This window comes from Schistocerca americana, chromosome 7 (genome assembly GCF_021461395.2).
Source record: "Schistocerca americana isolate TAMUIC-IGC-003095 chromosome 7, iqSchAmer2.1, whole genome shotgun sequence".
NCBI classification, from domain to species: domain Eukaryota; kingdom Metazoa; phylum Arthropoda; class Insecta; order Orthoptera; family Acrididae; genus Schistocerca; species Schistocerca americana.
In genome coordinates, this window is record NC_060125.1 from 388,908,046 (window position 1) to 388,929,457 (window position 21,412).

The following is a 21,412-nucleotide window of genomic DNA, read 5'->3' on the forward strand; positions in this document are numbered from 1 at the left end:
ATCAGTAGGTCCAAGATGTTATCTCCACGAGTCGGTTCTCTGTTTAATTGCTCGAGGTAATTTTCGGATAGTGCACTCAGTATAATGTCACTCGATGCTCTGTCCCTACCACCCGTCCTAAACATCTGAGTGTCCCAGTCTATATCTGGTAAATTGAAATCTCCACTTAAGACTATAACATGCTGAGAAAATTTATGTGAAATGTATTCCAAATTTTCTCTCAGTTGTTCTGCCACTAATGCTGCTGAGTCGGGAGGTCGGTAAAAGGAGCCAATTATTAACCTGGCTCGGTTGTTGAGTGTAACCTCCACCCATAATAATTCACAGGAACTATCCACCTCTACTTCACTACAGGATAAACTACTACTAACAGCGACGAACACTCCACCACCGGTTGCATGCAATCTATCCTTTCTAAACACCGTCTGTACCTTTGTAAAAATTTCGGCAGAATTTATCTTTGGCTTAAGCCAGCTTTCTGTACCTATAACGATTTCAGCTTCGGTGCTTTCTATCAGCGCTTGAAGTTCTGGTACTTTACCAACGCAGCTTCGACAGTTGACAATTACAATACCGATTGCTGCTTGGTCCACGCTTGTCCTGACTTTGCCCCGCACCCGTTGAGGCTGTTGTCCTTTCTGTACTTGCCCAAGGCCATCTAACCTAAAAAACCGCCCAGCCCACGCCACACAACCCCTGCTACACGTGTAGCCGCTTGTTGCGTGTAGTGGACTCCTGACCTATCCAGCGGAACCCGAAACCCCACCACCCTATGGCTCAAGTCGAGGAATCTGCAGCCCACACGGTCGCAGAACCGTCTCAGCCTCTGATTCAGACCCTCCACTCGGCTCTGTACCAAAGGTCCGCAGTCAGTCCTGTCGACGATGCTGCAGATGGTGAGCTCTGCTTTCATCCCGCTAGCGAGACTGGCAGTCTTCACCAAATCAGATAGCCGCCGGAAGCCAGAGAGGATTTCCTCCGATCCATAGCGACACACATCATTGGTGCCGACATGAGCGACCACCTGCAGATGGGTGCATCCTGTACCCTTCATGGCATCCGGAAGGACCCTTTCCACATCTGGAATGACTCCCCCCGGTATGCACACGGAGTGCACATTGGTTTTCTTCCCCTCTCTTGCTGCCATTTCCCTAGGGGGCCCCATTACGCGCCTGACGTTGGAGCTCCCAACTACCAGTAAGCCTACCCTCTGCGACCGCCCGGATCTTGCAGACTGAGGGGCAACCTCTGGAACAGGACAAGCAGCCATGTCAGGCCGAAGATCAGTATCAGCCTGAGACAGAGCCTGAAACCGGTTCGTCAGACAAACTGGAGAGGCCTTCCGTTCAGCCCTCCGGACTGTCTTTCGCCCCCTGCCACACCTTGAGACGACTTCCCACTCTACCACAGGTGAGGGATCAGCCTCAATGCGGGCAGTATCCCGGGCAACCACAGTCGTAGTCCGATCGGGGGATGCGTGGGACGAGCTGGCCGTCCCCGACAAACCCCCATCCGGATCCCCACAGTGATGCCCATTGGCAACATCCTCAAGCTGTGTGACCGAAGCCAACACTGCCTGAAGCTGGGAGCGAAGGGATGCCAACTCAGCCTGCATCCGAACACAACAGTTGCAGTCCCTATCCATGCTAAAAACTGTTTTGCAAAGAACGTCTGAACTAATCTACAGAGAGCGCAAACAAATCGACAAAATTTAGATGGTTATTAAAATAGAAGATTGCCTAGTGAATGCGGTAATGCTGCTACTTGCGCACTGCTGACACTACTCGGCGGCGGAAGGAGACTACGCGAATTTACACCATTCAGGTACTAAAACGCGATGCTACACTCTCAAACACTATAATACGCCCGAAATTTATGAATTAAACAATGCAAGTACCAAAAACACGTAAAGAAATTAAGAATTAAACTATGTAACAAATGAGTGAGCTAGGAGTATACGACTTGCTGCTGCAGCTGCTTATCCAACGGCGGCAGGGAGCACACTGACTGTGACCAACCGACACTGGCCGTTCAAAACAAAAACAGAAGACAAACGACTACGCGAATTTACACTATTCAGGTACTAAAACGCGATGCTACAACTCTCAAATACTATAATACGCCAGAAATTTATGAATTAAACAATGCAAGTACCAAAAACACCAAAGAAATTAAGAAATAAACTATGTAACAAATGAGTGAGCTAGGTTTAAGTAGTTCTAAGTTCTAGGGGACTGATGACCACAGATGTTAAGTCCCATAGTGCTCAGAGTCATTTGAACCATTTTTTATTCCACGTCCGTGAGAAATATTTCACTTAGGATCTGTGGAAGGTACTTTTTTTCTAAATTTGTATCATGTGTTCTTGTTTCACGCATATTCCTCACCCTTGAGGATACCCTCGCTATGGTTCTGTGGAAACAGTGTATAGCTGATCTAATAATTAAACAAGAAAGCGTGTGTTAATATCATTATCTTTTTGCAGGAGAATGTTCATACCGAGTTAAAAGATGTATTTGAAAGAGATCGTTTTAGAGGCCTCACAATGCAAGATCTACATAACATGAAGTACCTTGACATGGTAATTAAGGAGGCATTGAGGCTTTATCCAAGCGTGCCATTCATCGCCCGCAAGGTCACCAAAGATGTGCAAGTGGGTAGGTAACTGTTATCTGATTCAATTTCACACGGACATCTATTTTGATGATTGTAAACGTAATCAGAAGGATTGTGGTGTTCAATTAAATATAAGTGCTCCATTTTAGGTGACACACTTCATGAATTTATAATGTAAGTTACGTGTTTTCAGTACTTCAGTTCAGCTGACCTGCTATTCAGACCGCACACTCCATTAGTTTGCGTCCATAAGGTACAGGTCCATCAGGTGTTCTACCTAAAAATAGTGACTTCTGACAAAACAAAAATTTTACGGTAGGATAATGACGTTCATATATCATGAATGATACATTTGGTCCACGCCTTGTGTTCTAGCGTAGTTACTGTAACTTCCTGGCAGATTAAAGCTGTGTGCCGGACCGGTGATCGAACCTGTGAACTGTACCTTTCTGAGGTAAGTGCTCTTTCAACTGAATTACCCAAGCAGAACTTACGACCTGCCCTCACAGTTTAACTTCTGCCAGTATCTCATCTCTTACCTGCCAAACTTCAAGGGTTTCTCGTGCACACCTTGATGGCCAAGCATTGCAGGACGAAAGGATAATGTGTATTCATGGCTTAGCCAGGGTCTGGGGCACTGTTAATTTACATGTTCCACAAAACCGGTTATGCATAAAACAATAGTAACGCAGAATCTGACAAACAACGTGGTATTTAGTTCACCAAAAGCAATCCATTCAATCTCTTTACTATTTATTTTCACATCTATCTAGTTACTGTCATCTGCAGCTGTAAATACGAAATCTCATCTGTTGATTAAATCATTTCCTCTTTAATGCAACATGTTTGTTAAGGCGTTAAAGATGATAAACGTAAAGTGTCATTCTATGATTACGAACAGACATTTACAATCACAATTTCTTCGATATTTGTCCTTGGTAGACTCTCCTACATTCTGTCTGTCGGTACGTGGCGTACTGTGTGTTAATCTTGCTATCACCCATTGAGTTTGGGTGACTTCTGTTGTGTGTAAACACTTCGCATGTTCGCAGGTGGGTACAGGGTACCAGAGGGCGTAACAGTAACGATGCAGATCTGCCACACCCACCGCGACCCCGACCACTGGCCGGACCCGGACCGCTTCGACCCGGACAACTTCCTGCCGGAGAGGGTGCAGGGCAGGCACGCCTTCGCCTACGTGCCCTTCAGCGCGGGGCCCCGAAACTGCATAGGTAAGCCTTGCCCGAGGGTCGGACGGGGCCGTCAGAGATCGTTGCTCCCAAATAAAATCTTTCATGTCGGTAACAGGCAACAATAATACACGATGCGTTGTTATCTGTGTATAAAGATAATTACGAAGCCTTAGTATGGTCGTATCTTTGTTGCTGGGTAAGCACAAATATATTTTTATCTACACTACCATGCCAGTTGTTCTTATAATGATGTTGCTACACAGAACATACAGGGTGTTAAAAAAAGTATTACGTATTTTCAGAGGTGATAGTGTGGAACAAAACAAGAAAAATATGTACAGTAAACGTGGGCTCTCAAATACATACCTTAAGAGCTGCGAGCGCCTGTTAATTTTCGCTACTGTGAAAAGTATCTCTACTACTGCAAGCTCTTTGCAGTAAAGAAATACCTGTAGAATACACAGGAAACAAATGTGTCAATAATGAGTAAATAAAGGAGAACACATTATTACGTTATTCTTTCAACAAAGATGAAAACCAGTCGACAGGTGCTCAAAAATTTTGTCAGAATCAGTGTATCTGTTTCAACAGTTTAAAATTTCATAGCCGCAAGTGTGAAATAGGATCAAATCAAAGTCGACATCAAATAAGAAACGGGCGATAATATCCTTTCTTACAGTATCAATAAATAGTCACATAGCAAAAGAGTACATGATATATGCCATGAGTAGCAAGCATCAGAATTTCAGGTCCCATATCAAACATACATAAGATGAATGCCAACCAACATACAACGATGTAGACCTGCATTTATCCTCCAGCCATTCCCGCTTAGCCATTTTGCCCTTTGCATTCCACCTAAGTCTTTAGACAACTGTATTCCCTGTCATTTTTATATTTTCTCCTTTCGTCAGTTAAATTCAGTATCCCCTGTGATATCCAACAAGTTCTACTAGCTACGCAATTTCAACTCTTTGTTGATGTACGACCAGCAATCCTTTTATTTCGTGAACAGTTTATTATAAATCTGTCACAGTTGCAGTACATATATTTTGGCGACTTGTTTCGAACCGACGGGTTCATCCCCTAGCCTGAACGACGGAGACTGCACTAAAGTGCCTATTCGTAAGCACAACCATCTCAAATTGGCAATAGATGCATCACACGTTGACGGTAGACAAATGCACAAGTGACATACGCTCACTGTACAAGTCAGGATCAACCTGCTGCTTCACCATTGAGTAGAACTGCATGCCATCGGCGAAAATGATCACGACTGTACTTTCCCCTTGCTTTCTGCTGTTCATAGTACCAGCACAGCAAAGCTAAGTTAATGGCACAAGGTTAGATCAGTCAATCATCCAGACTATTGCCCCTGCAACTAATGATAAAGTTTTCGGGAACCACATGTATGTCTGGCCTCTCCACAGATACCCGTCCGTTGTGATTCACGGTTTATCTGTATGTTTGAGGTATGAAAGCTACCCTTCCTGGGGAAAGTCAGGCGTTCATTGTAGGGAGAGGGAGGGGGTCCTTTGGGTATACTTTGGATATAGTAATGAAATATGCTTACCTCTAAGGTATAGCAATAACGTGCCTTGAAACAAAATATTGACTGAGTAACTACCAATCGTTTAAGAAATAATAAGCTTTGTGTACTTACCGACAAATATATTTTTTGAGGCCCATACATCCTCAAACTCAACCAGTCAGTTGTACGTGAAATGGAACTTCAGGAATCCTACAACCACTTGGATAAATTTGTGCAAACACCCACGGATCCTACCGTAAATATCTTTACGTGGTATAGACAAACTAGTGTATCCTGTACTCGCTAATTTCACAGACAAAATGCTACTCGTTCAGCCAAAGACAAACAAGCAAGAACTGTCGCTGCGTTTACGTTCAATTTGACGATGGGTTTGAACCAAAAAAAAATGAACCAGTTCACAGGTAGGCTGCGAAACATTACGTAGTGCTTCATGTGGTGCCACGGTGCACTATTAACTGCCATAAAGTGCCCTCCGCCACACACCGTTGGGTAGCTTGCGGAGTATAAATGTAGATGTAGATGTAATAGATATTTTATGTAGTCATAGCGGTATCCATATAAGTGTGTGGCGTACACAAGTATAAAAGGGCATGCATTGGCGGAGCTGTCGTTTGCACTCACGTAATTCGTGTGAGGCTTCCAACATGATTATGGCCACACGACGGGAATTAACAGGGTTTGAACACGGAATGGTAGTTGGAGCTAGACGCACGGGACATTCCATTACGGACATAGTTAGGGAATTCAATATTCCGAAATCCACAGTGTCCAGAATGTGCCGAGAATATCAAATTTCAGGCGTCAGCTCTCGCCACGGACAACGTAGTGACCGACTGGCTTGATTTAATGACCAATAGCAGGGGCGCTCGGTTAGAGCTGTCTGTGCTAACAGACCAGCAACACTGAATGAAATAATCGCAGAAATCAATGTGGGACGTACAACTAACTTATACGTTAGGGCAGTGCGACGAAATCTGGCGTTGATTGGCTATGGCAGTAGATGACCGACGCGAGTGCTTTTGCTAACAGCACGATATCGTCTGCAACTCCTCTCCTGGGCTCGTGACCATTTCGGTAGGACCTTAGACGACCGTAAAACTATGGCCTGCTCAGATGAGTCCCGATTTCAGTTGGTAAGAGCTGACGGCCGGGTTCGAGTGTGGCTCAGTCCTCACGACATCATGGACCCAAGTTGTCAACAGCGTACTGTGCAAGCTGGTGGTAGCTCCATAGTGGTGTGGCTGTGTTTGCGTGGAATGGGCTGGATCCTCTTGTCCAACAAAACCGGTCATTGACTGGGAATGGTTATGTTCGGCTATTTAGAGATAATTTCCATTCATTAAAGGACTTTATGTTCTCAAACAGGGATGGAATGTTTATAGATGACAAATCGCCATGTCACCGGGCCACAGCTGTTCGCGATTGTTCTAAAGAATATCCTGGACAATTTAATCGCCCATCATGAATCCCACGAGCATTTATGGGACATAATCGAGAAGTCAGTTCGTGCACAGACTTCTGCTTTGGCACCACTTCCGCAGTTATAGAAGGCTCTATAGGCAACATGGCTCAACAGGGACTTCCAACGATTTCTTGAGTCCATGCTACGTGGAGTTGCTGCACTAAGCAGGCAAAAAGGAAGTATGAATTGATATTAAGAGGTATCCCACGACTTTTGTCACATTGGTGTACAGATTCTTTGACAGTGAAATGGTTCGTGTTTGGTTTTGCACGATACACATTTGCTGAATTTGTATTCGGTAACGTGCCTATTGTGCAGACAACATACACATCCACACACAAATCTGAGGAAAAGATTAAACACTGATGTGTATATAACGGGTGGCCAGAAATAAGTTAAAAAGGTTGTAATGATTTTGCAGGGTAGGTTATGCTGAAAAATAATTGGTACGAAAAACATTCGTTACTTTGCACCATTTCCAATGTAATTAGCTTTGATGTTAGCCAAACTGATCACCGGGCGCAAATTCAAGCACTTGCATGCGCTAAAATTCGCTAATGTGCAGACATCTGTGGGTCCGTGGGGTTAACATTTGTGGAATGCTCATTACCAGTTAAAATTTGCCTTTTTCAGGAGTGATAAATTCAAGCTACGTGAGCAAAAGCTACTTTTGTTCGGTCTGTCGAAACCAAGTGAAGAACACGTTCGGCAATACTGTCTCTGGCAGGCTACTTGAAACTGCCACGACCTGATTGATTCGTGCCCGCCTCAGTGTTTCAGTTTTTTCTCTGTGTCTGACACTCTTCCTATAAACACATCAGAAAATTTGCTACCTGTCGTTTCCTGCACGGTTGTAACTGCGCCGCGAATTTGACCGTGCCTGTCTGTGTGAATTGTCCGTTGTGCGTCCACGTGTCCACATTTCAATACCTACCTGCAGTCCAGAGGAAAATAAACATTCATGGTTTGTTTAGGCCAAGCGTATTTGGTGCTACTAGCCTACCTGAAAGTATACTACTCGTAAAAGCTATAAGTATCAAGTGAACACTGACGTAATTTTGTTGAGTACACTGTTCTCAGCCATAAACAACGTTGGTAGGCGTGATTTTTATACTTGGAAGATGATGTCTACTCAGATTTCGTGCCTGTCGCATAAGAGTGGCACTATCAGTGACACTACCAGGATGCAGATCAGGTTTGCTTTATAAATACACGCTGTAACTGTAGTGACAGTGAGGTCGGACGTGGTGAGTTGCCGTTGGTCAAGAACGCCTTTAAGGCGACAAAGACGACATTATCAACACCTCACTGACTTTGAAAGAGTTCATGTAATAGGGTTGCGAGAAGCTGGATTTTCCTTCGCGATATTGCTGAAAGTTTTGGCAGGAATGTAGCCGCTGTACATGACTGCTGGCAACGGTGGTCAACGGAAGTAACGGTAACAAGAAGAGCGGGCTCCGGACGGTCACTTGGTGCTACCAAGAGGGAAGACCATTGTGTTCGGCGTATGGCTGTGAAGCATCATATTGTTTGCAGAAGTAAGTCGAGCAGCAGTTCCACCACAGTGACACACTGAACTGTTACAAATCGGCACTTCAGGGGCAGCTCCTAGCCAGACGTTGTGTAGCGTGCTATCAACGACCCAAAACCACCACAGTTTGCGACTTCGGTAGAATCAATCGAGATCTCATTGGAGGGTGGTGTGCAGGTCTGTTGTGTTGTATTATGACGACTGGTTCTGCTTCGATGCTACTGACGGCCGATATTGGTTAGGAGGAGGCCAAATGAGCTTTCTGCGGCTTAAACGCACTGACCTATTCCTCGGGTGATGGTGGGGGACAGATTTCGTATTACAGCAGGAGTCCTCTCGTGGTTATCCTACGCACCATGACTGAAAATCTGTAAAATTAGTCTGGTGATTCGACGGGTTGTGCTGCCATTCGTTAACAGAATTCCAGGGGGTGTTTTCCAACGGGATAAAACTAATCCACATACCGCTGTTGTAACTTAACATGCTCTACAGAGTGTCGACATGCTGCCTTCGCGTGTTCGAACACAAGATCTGTCTCCAATCGAGCACATGTGGGACACCATTAGGCGACAACTCCAGCGTCATCCACAACCAGTATTTAACCGTCGCTGTATATACCGGCGAAGTGCAACAGGCCTGGAACTCCATCCGATAAACAGACATCCAGCGTCTATACAACACAATGCATGCATGTCTGCATGGTTACGTTCAACACTCAGACGGATACACAGGTTATTAATGTACCACCATTTCACATTTTCAGTGGCTTATCTTTCGCTCACATTAACCTGAGATGTCGCAGTGTTAATCATTGAAACATGTTACCTAGACAGACGTATTCACGAAACACAAATACTTGTATAATTTTTTGGTGCTGCATTTTTTTTCGTCAGTGTGTAATTTATTTTGTGTGCGTTTACGTATTCTTTATTTGGGTAATATAGTATGTTACATCCAAGTTCTCCTTACATTTAAGGCTCAGTCACATAATTCTGTGACAACAGAGACGCTTGACATTGGCTATCAGAATAGTTTTAATATTTCAGATACTTCAAGAGCATAATACCGGAATTTGGTTGGTGTGAATGATGACGTCTTTGTTTTTCTGTGAAATTTTAAAGGGAGTATACTCGCACATTGGAAAACATGAGTTACAGACAGAAAGTCAAGTAATGTACTGTGACCAGATGCTTACTCTCATTAATTTCATCATCAACATTTAATTCAAGCCTTCCATAGGTAAAGTTAGGCGTGCTTAGTAGAAATTACTCTTTCAATCTGAAGCCTGGTATCCTTTTGTGCGTGGGTGGTTATACTGTAAACTTTTTACCTACGTATGTAATAGCCATATAATAAACTGATTCAGCAGAAAGGCGGTTTAGCTACGTAGTGAGTTAAATGTTAATCTCATAAGTAAACGTCCAGCCAAAATTGTTGACCCTTTTCCTCTGACTGGCTGTGTTAGCGTTACCTGGTCTGCGTCGGAAATCACGTATTTGACCTATGTAGCACAAAAAGTGTTTCACTTATTTCAAATTCAAATGAAATTAAAAAACGTGCTAGACACAGTTTATCTGAAAGCAGTTCTCTTGTAAAACTTTTCTTCTGAACTATGTTCTTCTCCGAAAGTTGCGGATTACACATTCATACATACGTCTCTATTTTTCTTTATGGGTGTATCTTTTTGTAAGACAGGGTATACCCAACTTGTACAGAGCTACAGTACTTAAGTGTAGGTGTTACAGCCACTGTTGAAGAACGACGTATGTCAAGTTGTCGACCGCAGCAGTTTAACTTCTGGCTGTAACTGCCGAACATGAACAATTATTGGATATTATGTCACAATTTCTTAATACATTACCTACCGACAACCCACTTCACGGCAATCTCCTGCTCCGAAAAAATGTTGCTAACATACTAGCTTTCGTGCAATTCACTCGGTGCCGGAGTACCTACTGGGCATTGTGTCACTAAACCACCAACTTACCGCGCTTGTGTTCGCAGTGGCATCTTACGAGAGACAGCGGCTCCAAGTATCTCTGCCAGCATGTTAGAAGTTCTCACCATCTTCCTTGATTTAATTCGTGGTTTCGGTTCCAGCTTTGGGGAGAGATCAATACAGAAGAAATAAAACACAAAGTAACGACAACATTTTATTTCAGTTAGATCAAATAATATACAACAGCGATACCATGTTAGAGAATTCCCGTGTCAGCGATGTTCTTGTTATTCATCGACATCACCTACATTATGCTTTTGATATTTTTTGTTCACCTCCAGTAAACATAAACTACACCAAAGGATGGAAAATTTAATAGAGTACCATTCAAAGTATGCCTGAAAATAATAGTAATAATAATAATAGTAATAATGATAAAAGCAATAATTTGTTTAAGACTTATGTAGTCACTAAAAATGAAAATTGTACTGGGAACGTTGGAGACATCTTTACTGGAAAATACTAGAAGAAAGAGTTATATAGAAATATGGATCAGAAAACAGACTGGAATTACTATGGCTATAAGGCAAATGAAAAGGTGAGCAAGGTAGGCGAAAAGACGTCTACGGACGAAGGAAGTTCTTACCTGGATTAGAAGAGATCAGAAAAGTCAGAGAGTACGACTCAGTGAAACGCCAATACTTGACATTGGCAAACATTTACAATCAAACTCGATGAATACCTAAAACTTGCACCACAAGTATTGCGGAAATAGAGAGTGATACTGATGTATAGTTTTCACAGAATGGAATAATAGTCAGGGGCCCTAACTGCTAGCCAATAAATAGATAATGATATTTCGAAAGTGCATTTTTTGTGCAATCGTAAACTACTCGTACTTAAAATAGGACAATGCTTATTGACATTAACAATCTAATAGTAGGATCAATTAGAAGGCCAATGGCGTTTGTTGCAGGATTCTAATGCGAGTCCTTTACGAGATACCGCATTTTGAAAAGCTCATACACCGACACTTACACAATACCTGTGGTAGCACACACTAAAGAACAACACAACACGGTACACTAGCTAATTGGATTCTGACCAGTAAAGGTACAACTGACCATCACACGTTTTGGTCAAAATGACCACCGGCAGCAGCAGTACACTCTTCCAGTCTGGTATGGAACGATTGCTTCACACGTGCTAGCGTTTCAACGGAGATGTCGGGGCAGGCTGCACCAATAAGCCGTTGCATAACATCAGCTGTAGTTGTTATGTCGTTGTAGACGGCGGCTTTCAGCTTTCTACATAGGAAAAAAGTCCTCAGGCGTCAAATCCGGCGAACAGCCGGGACAAGGCGCAGGTGCTCTGCGTCTAACCCAAAGAGTTGGAAACAATTCGTGAAGACATGCTTTAGTACTTCGTGTACAGTGCTCTGGACAACCATCACGTTGGTACCACAGGTTCTTCCTAGTCTGCGGAGGAACGTCTTCCTAGCAGCCATGGAAGATGGATGGTCTGTTAGGAGGCTGCGATACTAGTGCGCCTTCAGTTTTCCGCCTATGAAAAACGGTCCATGGGCTGAGCTTCACTATCCCATAATACACGTTTACACTCCACAGACACTGACGTTCCGCCTGACGAAGCCAACGGGGATTGTCACCGGACAAGTAGTGCATGTTTCTCTGTTTACCTGGCCGTGATTGGTGAATGTGGCTTCATCACTAAACAAGATACATGACTGCTTGAACTGTCACACACTAACTGACTAGCAAGTCGCGATGCTTTCAAGGAACACAGGAGCACCTGTAGTCAAATATAGCCGCGTCGTACATAGCAACTACTCAGGCTGAATGGCACAAACAAGTGTCGGTGTGGGAACTTTGCACAATATGATATCTACATAGTAAAAGTCTTGCACTAGACTCCTGCAACAAACACCACTGACATTCTAATTTACCCTACTTTTAGTTTGTTAGTGTCAATAGACACTTAAAGTGTTTGTTTGCACAAAAATACGCTTTCTATTTTTGCAATCTGTTTATTGGATAACAATGCGAGCCCCTGCATACCAATATATTCGGTGAAAACCGCATATCAATAGCATTTTCTATTTGTGGAATTCTTTTCACTGAAAGTTTCAAGTGATTCACCCTATATATCTGGAGATTGTGATGCATGCAGTAGTGTACAGGAGACTTTATCAAGTGGTGGAAGTAAAATGGCTGACAAACACGATGATCGCTGTAACCTCATTTGCAATGATTCTGTTATTATAGCCTGTTTCCTCACAGTCCTTGTGTCACACATAACTGTGCTTGTGACGTATGATTTCAGGATCTTTTTCCTCGTACGCGCAGTTTACTTTTGCGCCAAATATGTCGTCTTCCATTCCACCGAACCTCTTCTATTACGATTAATTCCAGCGCGGTGCTTGTAGGATAAACTGTAGGAGGTTAGAAATAACTACCAATACTCATGTGAGTTACATCTGTATCAGCCATCCATCTTACCATGTCAAGGCTGTATACGTTTAAGCCTCCCGTCTATTGTATTTAATTGGAATTACATGAAGCTGTGTCTAGTGAATACGCTATTAATTGAAACGCCCTCTCATATGCACGAAGGTAAAAAAGGTCGTGGGATACCTCCTAACATCGGGTCAAATTCCATTTTGCCCGGCGTAGTACAGCAACTCGACGTGGCATGGTCTCAACAAGTCGCTGGAAGTCCCCTGGAGAAAGCTTGGATCATGCTGACTCTATTGTCGTCAACAGTGGCGAAAGTGTTGGCGATACAGGAATTTGTGCACGAACTGACCTCTTCATTATATAACATAAATATTCGGTGCGATTCATGTTGGGCGATCTGGATAGCCAATACATTCACTCAAACTGTTTTTCAAACCAATCGCCAACCACTGTGACCCGTTGACATGGCACATTGTCATCCATTAATATTCCGTCGTTGTTTGGGAACCTGAAGTCCACGAATGGGACCAAATTGTCTCCTCGTAGCCGAACATAACCATTTCCAGTCAATGACCGGTTCAGTCGGACCAGAGGATCCAGTCCATTCCATGTGAGCACACATGGAACCAACACCAGCTTTCACGATATCTCGTTGACAGCTTGGGTCTATGACTTCGTGCTGACTGTACCACACTCGAACTCTAACACCATCTCTTACCAACTCATATCGGGACTCAGACGGTCTTACAGCCGTCTAGGGTTCAACCGACATGGTCACGAGCCCTGGAGAGGCACTGCAGGCTGTTAGCAAAGTACTCGTGTCGGTGGTCTGCTGTCTGGCACACTGACGCCAGATTTCGCCGCACTGTCCTAACGGGGACGTTCACCGTAGTTCGCACACTGATTTCTGCGGTTGTTTCAGTCAGTGTTGCTTATCTACACTACTGGCTATTCAAATTGCAACACCAAGAAGAAATGCAGATGATTAACGGCGATTCATTGGACAAATATATTATACTGGAACTGACATGTGATTACATTTTCACGCAATTTGGGTGCATAGATCCTGAGAAATCAGTATCCAGAACAACCACCTCTGGCCGTAATAACGGCCTTGATTCGCCTGGGCATTGAGTCAAACAGAGCTTGGTTGGCGTTCACAGGTACAGCTGCCCATGCAGCTTCAACACGATACCACAGTTCATGAAGAGTAGTGACTGGCGTATCGTGACGAGCCAGTTGCTCGGCCACCATTGAACAGACTTTTCAATTGGTGAGAGATCTGGAGAATGTGCTGGCCAGGGAAGCAGTCGATCATGTTCTGTATCCAGAAAGGCCCGTACAGGACCTGCAACATGCGATTGTCCATTATCCTGCTGAGATGTAGGGTTTCGCAGGGAACGAATGCAGGGTAGAGCCACGGGTCGTAACACTTCTGAAATGTAACGTCCACTGTTCAAAGTGTCGTCAATGCGAACAACAGGTGACCGAGACGTGTAACCAATGGCACCCCATACCATCACGCCGGTTGATACGCCAGTATGGCGATTACGAATACACGCTTCCAATGTGAGTTCACCGCGATGTTACCAAACACGGATGCGACCATCATGATGCTGTAAACAGAACCCCGATTCATCCGAAAAAATGAAGTTTTGCCATTCGTGCACCCAGGTTCGTCGTTGAGAACACCATCGCAGGCGCTCCTGTCTGCGATGCAGCGTCAAGTGCAGCCGCAGCCACGGTCTCCGAGCTGATAGTCCATGGTTCTGCAAACGTCGGCGAACTGTTCGTGCAGATGGCTGTTGTCTTGCAAACGTCCCCATCTGTTGACTCAGGAATCGAGACGTGACTGCACGATCCGTCACAGCCATGCGGATAAGATCCCTGTCTTCTCGACTGCTAGTGATACGAGGCTGTTGGACTCCAGCACGGCGTTCCGTATTACCCTCCTGAACCCGCCGATTTCATATTCTGATGGTACGCATTTCTCCTCCGTACACGAGGCATCACAACAACGTTTCACCAGGCAACGCCGGTCAACCGTTGTTTGAGTTTGATAAATCGGTTGGAAACTTTCCTCATGTCAGGACGTTGTAGGTGTCGCCACCGGCGTCAACCTTGTGCGAATGCTCTGAAAAGCTAATCATTTGCATATCACAGTATCTTCTTCCTGACGGTTAAATTTCGCGTCTGTAGCACGTTTTCGTGGTGTAGCAATTTTAATGGCCAGTAGTGTAGAAGAACTGATAACTCCACGCAGAGCCGTTGCTCTCAGTCGTTAAATGAAGGCCGTTGGCCACTGCCTTGTCCGTTACGGGAGGTAACGTCTAAAATGTGGTATCTCGGCGCATTCTTGAAACTGAGGTTCTCGAAATATCGAATTGTCTAACGATTTCCGAAGTGACTGTCCCATGCATCTAGCTACAACTACCACTACGCGTTGAAACTCTTAATTCCCGTCGTGCGATCATAATCACATTATAATCCTTTTCACATGAATCACCGAGTAGAAGAGACAGTTCTGCCTATCATTCCCCTTTTGTACCTTGGGTAAACGATACTAAAGCCATCTTTATACATGGAATCGGTGTCCTTACTTTGTCACCTCAGCGTACACTGGTATGCAAAACCTAAGAGGGGGAAGTAATTTTTGCGTGATGTGTCACTGCCAAGTAACGTACGAGGGTAATCCCAAAAGTAAGATCTCCTATTTTTTATAAGTACAGAACTCTGTTTTTGTGGCTGTTGGGCACACTGTTTTGAAGAGTGTTTCACGCGCTGTGTGTGAGCATGCGCACGCCGCTCTTAGGCGCCCAGTCTTGGCTTCGCAGCCGTTGAGAATGGAGTTCCCGTTGGATGTTACCGCCAAGTGCGAATTGCTGGCAGTTATTCGGTTTTTGAACGCAAAGGGCATTGCGCCAATTGAAATCCATCGCCAATTGACAGAAGTGCATGGTGAGTCGCTCATGGATATCAAAAATATCCGTTAGTGGTGTAGAGAGTTTGCAGCTGGTCCGACCGAAATTCACCACGAACAAAGGAGCGGGAGACCGTCAATTTCTGAGCAGACAGTGTTGAAGGTTGAGTAAAGCTTGCGTGAACATCAGCGGATCACCCTGGAAGATCTCTGCACGTTGGTTCCTGAGGTTTCTCGAGGCACCACTCACAGAATTTTAACGGAAACATTGAACTACCGGAAGGTGTGCGCAAGATGGGTGCCACGCATGCTGTCTGAGGAGCACATGTGGCAACGAGTTGATGCTTCCCGCGCATTTCTTCACCGCCTTGCAGCCGAACAGGACAACTTTTTGTACTCAATTGTCACAGGTGACGAAACCTGAACATACCACTTTACACCTGAGACCAAGCAACAATCACGCCAGTTCGTAACTTTCTGAACAGCATGGCGGCGAGCTGGTGTGACATGGGCATACAAAAACTGCCACAGTGTCTACAAAAATGCAGCGACAGAAATGGTGATCATGTCGACAAATACCTAAATGTTCAGGCTGTAAAGTGATGTAAACCATTGTAGAAATAAACGGGTCTATGTTCTTATAAAAAATAGGAGATCTTACTTTCGGGATTACCCTCGTAGTTCGATGAAACTTGTGACACAGAGAAAGAACTGCTTCAGTATAGTACAGAATGTAAGTGAAAGAAATATGCAGTGACACTAGCAGAGCTGACATTCCTGTTCAGAGACAATTATTACACTGAAGGCATGGTGATTCGTAACGGTCTCGTGGACATTACAAACGATGCGACATGCTTCTTAATAGTGCGTGTGTTCACTACGGGCGGCAGTGCTTGCTCAGTAGTGACTTCTCATGCTGGCCACAATGTTGACAATGAGTTCTTGTGGTAGGCCGTTCCATTACTCGACCAGAGCGGCTGACAACTGGTAGATGGTCTTTAGTGCGTGGAAACCTGCTTCAATTCGGCTCTCCAACGCGGCCCACATGGGATGTAAGTCGGGAGATCTTACAGGCCATTCCATTCACCGAATATCCTCAAGTTCTGAGAGCTCACCCACCTGCGCTGTTCGATGCGGTCGTGCATTATCATCCATAAAAGAGAAGTCAGGATCACATGAACTCGTGTGGAAGGAATACAGTGTCACAATGACGTCGACCAGTGAATGTACCGTGTTCCTAGATTTGGTGGTCAGTGCGCTCACGCAACATTATGCCTCCGCATAGCATAAGACCAGGACTACCAAAACGATCATGTTCGACAATGTTCGTGGCTGCAATGCGTTTTCGCACCGCTCGGCACATGAGGGTGCGTAGATAACTACTACGCTGTTAATCTGCTCTCGTTTGAGCAGGCCACGCGATCCCACTCGTTGTTAGTGGTGTCCCTCTGCTCTTGGCACATGAGTGCTTTCGAAGGATGCATTCGGCACTGACTTCATTGTTATGGATGACAATGAGCGACGACATCGGACAGTGAGCGAAAGAGGAGGATAATTTGGAACGTGAGAATGTTCGGCGAATAGAATGGCCGGCCCGTTCCCCCCATTGAAATCCCATCGATCACGCGAGGCATGGGATGGGAAAGCTTATTACAGCTCGTCCACATGCTCCGACTACCCAGCAGTTGTCAGCCGCACTGGTCCAGGAATAGAAAGACCTACCACAGGAACTCCTTACCAACTTTGTGGCCACCATCGGACCACGTTGCGCAGCGTGCGTTGATTATAGACTTTATTAAGAATTACGTCTTGTCTTTGTAATATCCAGAGGAGGATCGTAAATCGCGGTGTCTTCAGTGTAGTTATTGTCTTTGAATAAAAACGTCATTTCTGTTCGTCTCATTGGGTATTTATTGGAGCTATGTTCTGTTCTATACTGTAGTAGTTTTTTCTGTGTATGGTCCAAGCTTCAGCGAGCTATGTTGCTCGGCAGTGACACTTCATACAAAGGTTAATTTTGTCCTTAAGTTTTTCTCAACATTATGTTAAGTTCAGACCCATGAATTCATATAGTAACGCTATAAGAGTGGACCATTAAGAAAATATGACAAAGGAACAGAAGGAACTAGCTTCACCCAATGTACTTTCAATGCCTATAATTAAATAGTTAATTTAATTACGTGAAGCTATTAAACAGTGGTAAAGGTATAAATTCACATGAATAACGTGTAAACAACTGGACTTATACGTAAGTTGTATGCATTGGGCATGCTTGGTTCAGATTGTAAGCGTAATATGTCTATTCTTAAATCTGAGAATGCAAGGCGTGAAGTAATCACACTTTGTTTGACGTGAACAGCTGCTAGATACATCAGCAACTGCATCGACAGACTTGTCTTCAGTTCTCTAAAATCATGCAGAGGGAGTAGTCGTTTGAGACCGATTTCACAACTTCATCTACATACTACTCAGCAGTTCACATTTAAGTGTGACAGAGTTAATCGGACCAACTACAGACTTTCTCTATCTGTTCATTCTAGAACACTCCGTGAGATAAATGAATACTTAAGCCTTTCCGCGCTAGTTTTGGTTCTTCTTATTTTATTAGTATGATAATTCCTCTGTATGTAAATGGACGTCAGAAAAATATTTTCGCATTCAGGGGAGAAAGTCGGTGATTGAAATTTCGTGAAACCCTCTGGCCCAGTAAAAAAATGTCCTTGTTTTATGTTCGTATCGGTTATAGAACCAGGTTTTGTACCGTGCTTCGAAAATCTCCCCATTTACAAAGCTACGAACATATCATCCCAAAATAGAAAGCATTCACTAAAGTTCTGAAAATATTGTGAATATAGCCATTCCAAGCTTTCAGTACGAACCAATAAACAGGCACACATGAATAGTACGATGTGTGCGACTCGCCAGCACGTTCTGACTTCCACTGTACTCAAATCTTTACACAAGTGTAAAGCATCTTACCACAGCTGCATGTCTCAAAAGCAGCGCGTCCGCAGCTCGTGGTCTAGTGGCTAGCGTTGCTGCCTGTGGATCATGGGGTCCCGGGTTCGATTCCCAGCCGGGTAGAGCAATTTCTCCGCCTGGTGACTGTTTGTGTTGTCTTCATCGTTGGGGAAAGTGGCGAGGCTGTACAGAGAACAGATTGGGACCTTGTACGGGCGTTGATAACCACGCAGTTGAAGACCCCACAAAACAAATATCATCATCATCAAGAGCAGCGCGCAACTATATTCTACATGAGTCTCCCTCCTATTCAAACACACCGTTCTGCTCCCGACTACATGCCGCGCTCCGTTCTCATTGGCTCGCAAGCCCGAAACCTGGAAACGTTTCCTCCTGTTCTGCTGACTGCGTCAAAGACGGTCGTGGTTTCAGAGACCTGTAGCTAGGTACAGAATATATCATTACATAATGTATGCGATTTAAGAGCACCACAAAGAAATTTAGCAGTGATCGCTGTGTTTGTAACAGACAGCTCACAACGTCTGGTTAGAATGGTTGAAACCATACAAATTGATTAACACCGCTGTTATGTCTACTTCGTCGGCATCTCTGTGTGCTAATTCTCACATTATCACAGATTAACTACGTATCATCTCAGCATGATCGCAGGACTTATGTAGTATCCTTGGTGTCATTCACTACACAATAACTTAACCAAATTTTTCCCCGTTGCTCTTAATCAAATTTTTCCCCAATGCTGCAGTTGCCCTGATCTCAAGGCAGAATTTCAGTTTCCTGTTGCATTTAAGATAAGGCTGGAACATCTCTTGTTATCTCCGTAACTGTTCCCTAAAGGATAAACGTACATGACCAGTTCTCTCCATCGAACATCGAAGTGATATTCACTTATTCACCCAGTTCGCTTCAATCTCTTTTCGTTTCTCAGTGAGTAATCTCTCTCTCTCTCTCTCTCTTTTCATTGCTCTTAGTTATCTATTTATCTATGATTTATGTTCCTCTTCTTCACCACGCTCATTTCTTCCCCAAAGTTAATTGCTGCTACGACGTACAGCCTAAATCTATTTGCTTGCAATACACCTCTATTATTCTTGCACTTTTCACTGAAAACTCTCAAATGTAAATTATTTTTGTTATAGTCATTACTGCTCTGATTATTCGTGTCATAACTATTTCTAAGTATTGAATCTCATACAAGACGTAAGATGTCATAACGAATGTTATGTAAAATATGAAGAGTAGCTGAGTAGCTGCTGAGATATAACAAAGAATTATGTGGCCCTATATTTGTCAGGACAAATAAGTATATAGACTTTCTTCAATGCTGTTAATTCACACAGTCCAAAGTGTGGCGCTACTTCCGTTGTACTCCTTTTTTGCAGGCCAGAAGTTCGCCATCCTGGAAGAAAAGACAGTGCTGTCGTACATCCTGTACAACTTCCGCGTGGAGACGGTCGAGAAGCTGAAGGACCTGAAGCTCCTGGGCGAGCTCGTGTTGCGATCTTTCAGCGGCCATGTCGTCACGCTGACGCCTCGGTAGCAACTAGATGATGTACAGCTACACAGTTACTTATGGTTCACATCTGTGCATGAAATGTACATTAAAATAATGTTTACTCCAAAAAAAAAGCTGCTAATATAATAACGGGATCCAGACAGCTGCACATACCGGTGTACTAATTGTGGGCCAAAATCCTTACATAACACTCCTAGTGACATTAAGTATTACGTAAGCCTCACACAATAGTATCACACTGAACTGTATTTCCATCACTTATTGTTCATAGACACTACATGTACACACTGATTAGCAATGAAAGACATTATGAAAAAAATGTGGCCACTCAACAATGAGGATTCCAATAACCTTTCTACAGGGACTGGAAAAAGGTAAACTACTGAGCGTTACTTGTCACAAATGGAGAACAGTTGACAGTTAACAGCAACGAGAACAACGATTTATATGCAACACAACTGTGGAAGACACTGATGTCTTTGGAGGAGGGTTACTGTAGGTGGCCAGAGGCGGGTTCCCCACATCATACGAGGACTATTCAGAAAGTAGGGAACATTTTGGCATTGAAAAAAGAAACTAAGTACAAGAAGTACATTTTATTACACGCATCTGAAAGAGCGACTGGCATACTACTTTTCCACATAGTCACCAAATTCATTGAGGCACTTATCATAGCGGTGGGCAAGCTTTGAAAGACCTTTGTCGTAAAATTCTGCCACCTGAGACTTCAACTCGTGAGTCACGCCCGCCTGGAGTTCTGCGTCGTCATGTAAGAGGTGCGTTGCAAGCCTGTTCTTCATCTTGGGAAACAAGTGGAAGCCGCTTGGCGCAAGGTCGGGGCTGTAGGGCGGATGGGGGAAAATTTGCCATTTCAATGAATTAACGAATTCTTTAGTGCGGCTTGCCATGTGAGGTCGGGCATTGTCGTACAACAACAAAATTTTGGATGTCAGCATTCCTCGGCGTTTGTATTGAACTGCTCTTCTAAAGCTGTGCAAAGTTTGACAGTACCGGGCAGAATTTATGGTTGCTCCACGTTCGAGAAAATAAATAAGAAGCACACCTTGCCTATCCCAAAACACTGTTGCCATCAACGTCTTTGCTGACAATGTCTGCAAACATTTTCTTGGTTTTTTGGGGGGACCATATGTGCCCACCTTCCATGGACTGTAATTTTGTCTCTCAATCGACGTGTTTCACCGAAGTTTCGTCACCGGTTACAATTCTATC

At 44.1% G+C, this 21,412-nt stretch overlaps 1 protein-coding gene across 1 annotated transcript in view; it reads left to right on the plus strand.

The window, feature by feature from the left end:
- The window catches only part of LOC124622099 (cytochrome P450 4C1-like), a 132,332-nt gene extending 112,002 nt beyond the window's left edge, over positions 1-20,330 (plus strand). Inside the window, exons 10-12 of the mRNA XM_047147701.1 lie at positions 2,486-2,657; positions 3,669-3,848; positions 20,049-20,330. Of these exons, the coding sequence (XP_047003657.1) occupies positions 2,486-2,657; positions 3,669-3,848; positions 20,049-20,206 (510 nt within the window). The 3' untranslated portion in view covers positions 20,207-20,330. The remainder of the gene's footprint in view (positions 1-2,485; positions 2,658-3,668; positions 3,849-20,048) is intronic.
- Positions 20,331-21,412: the final 1,082 nt, after the last annotated feature.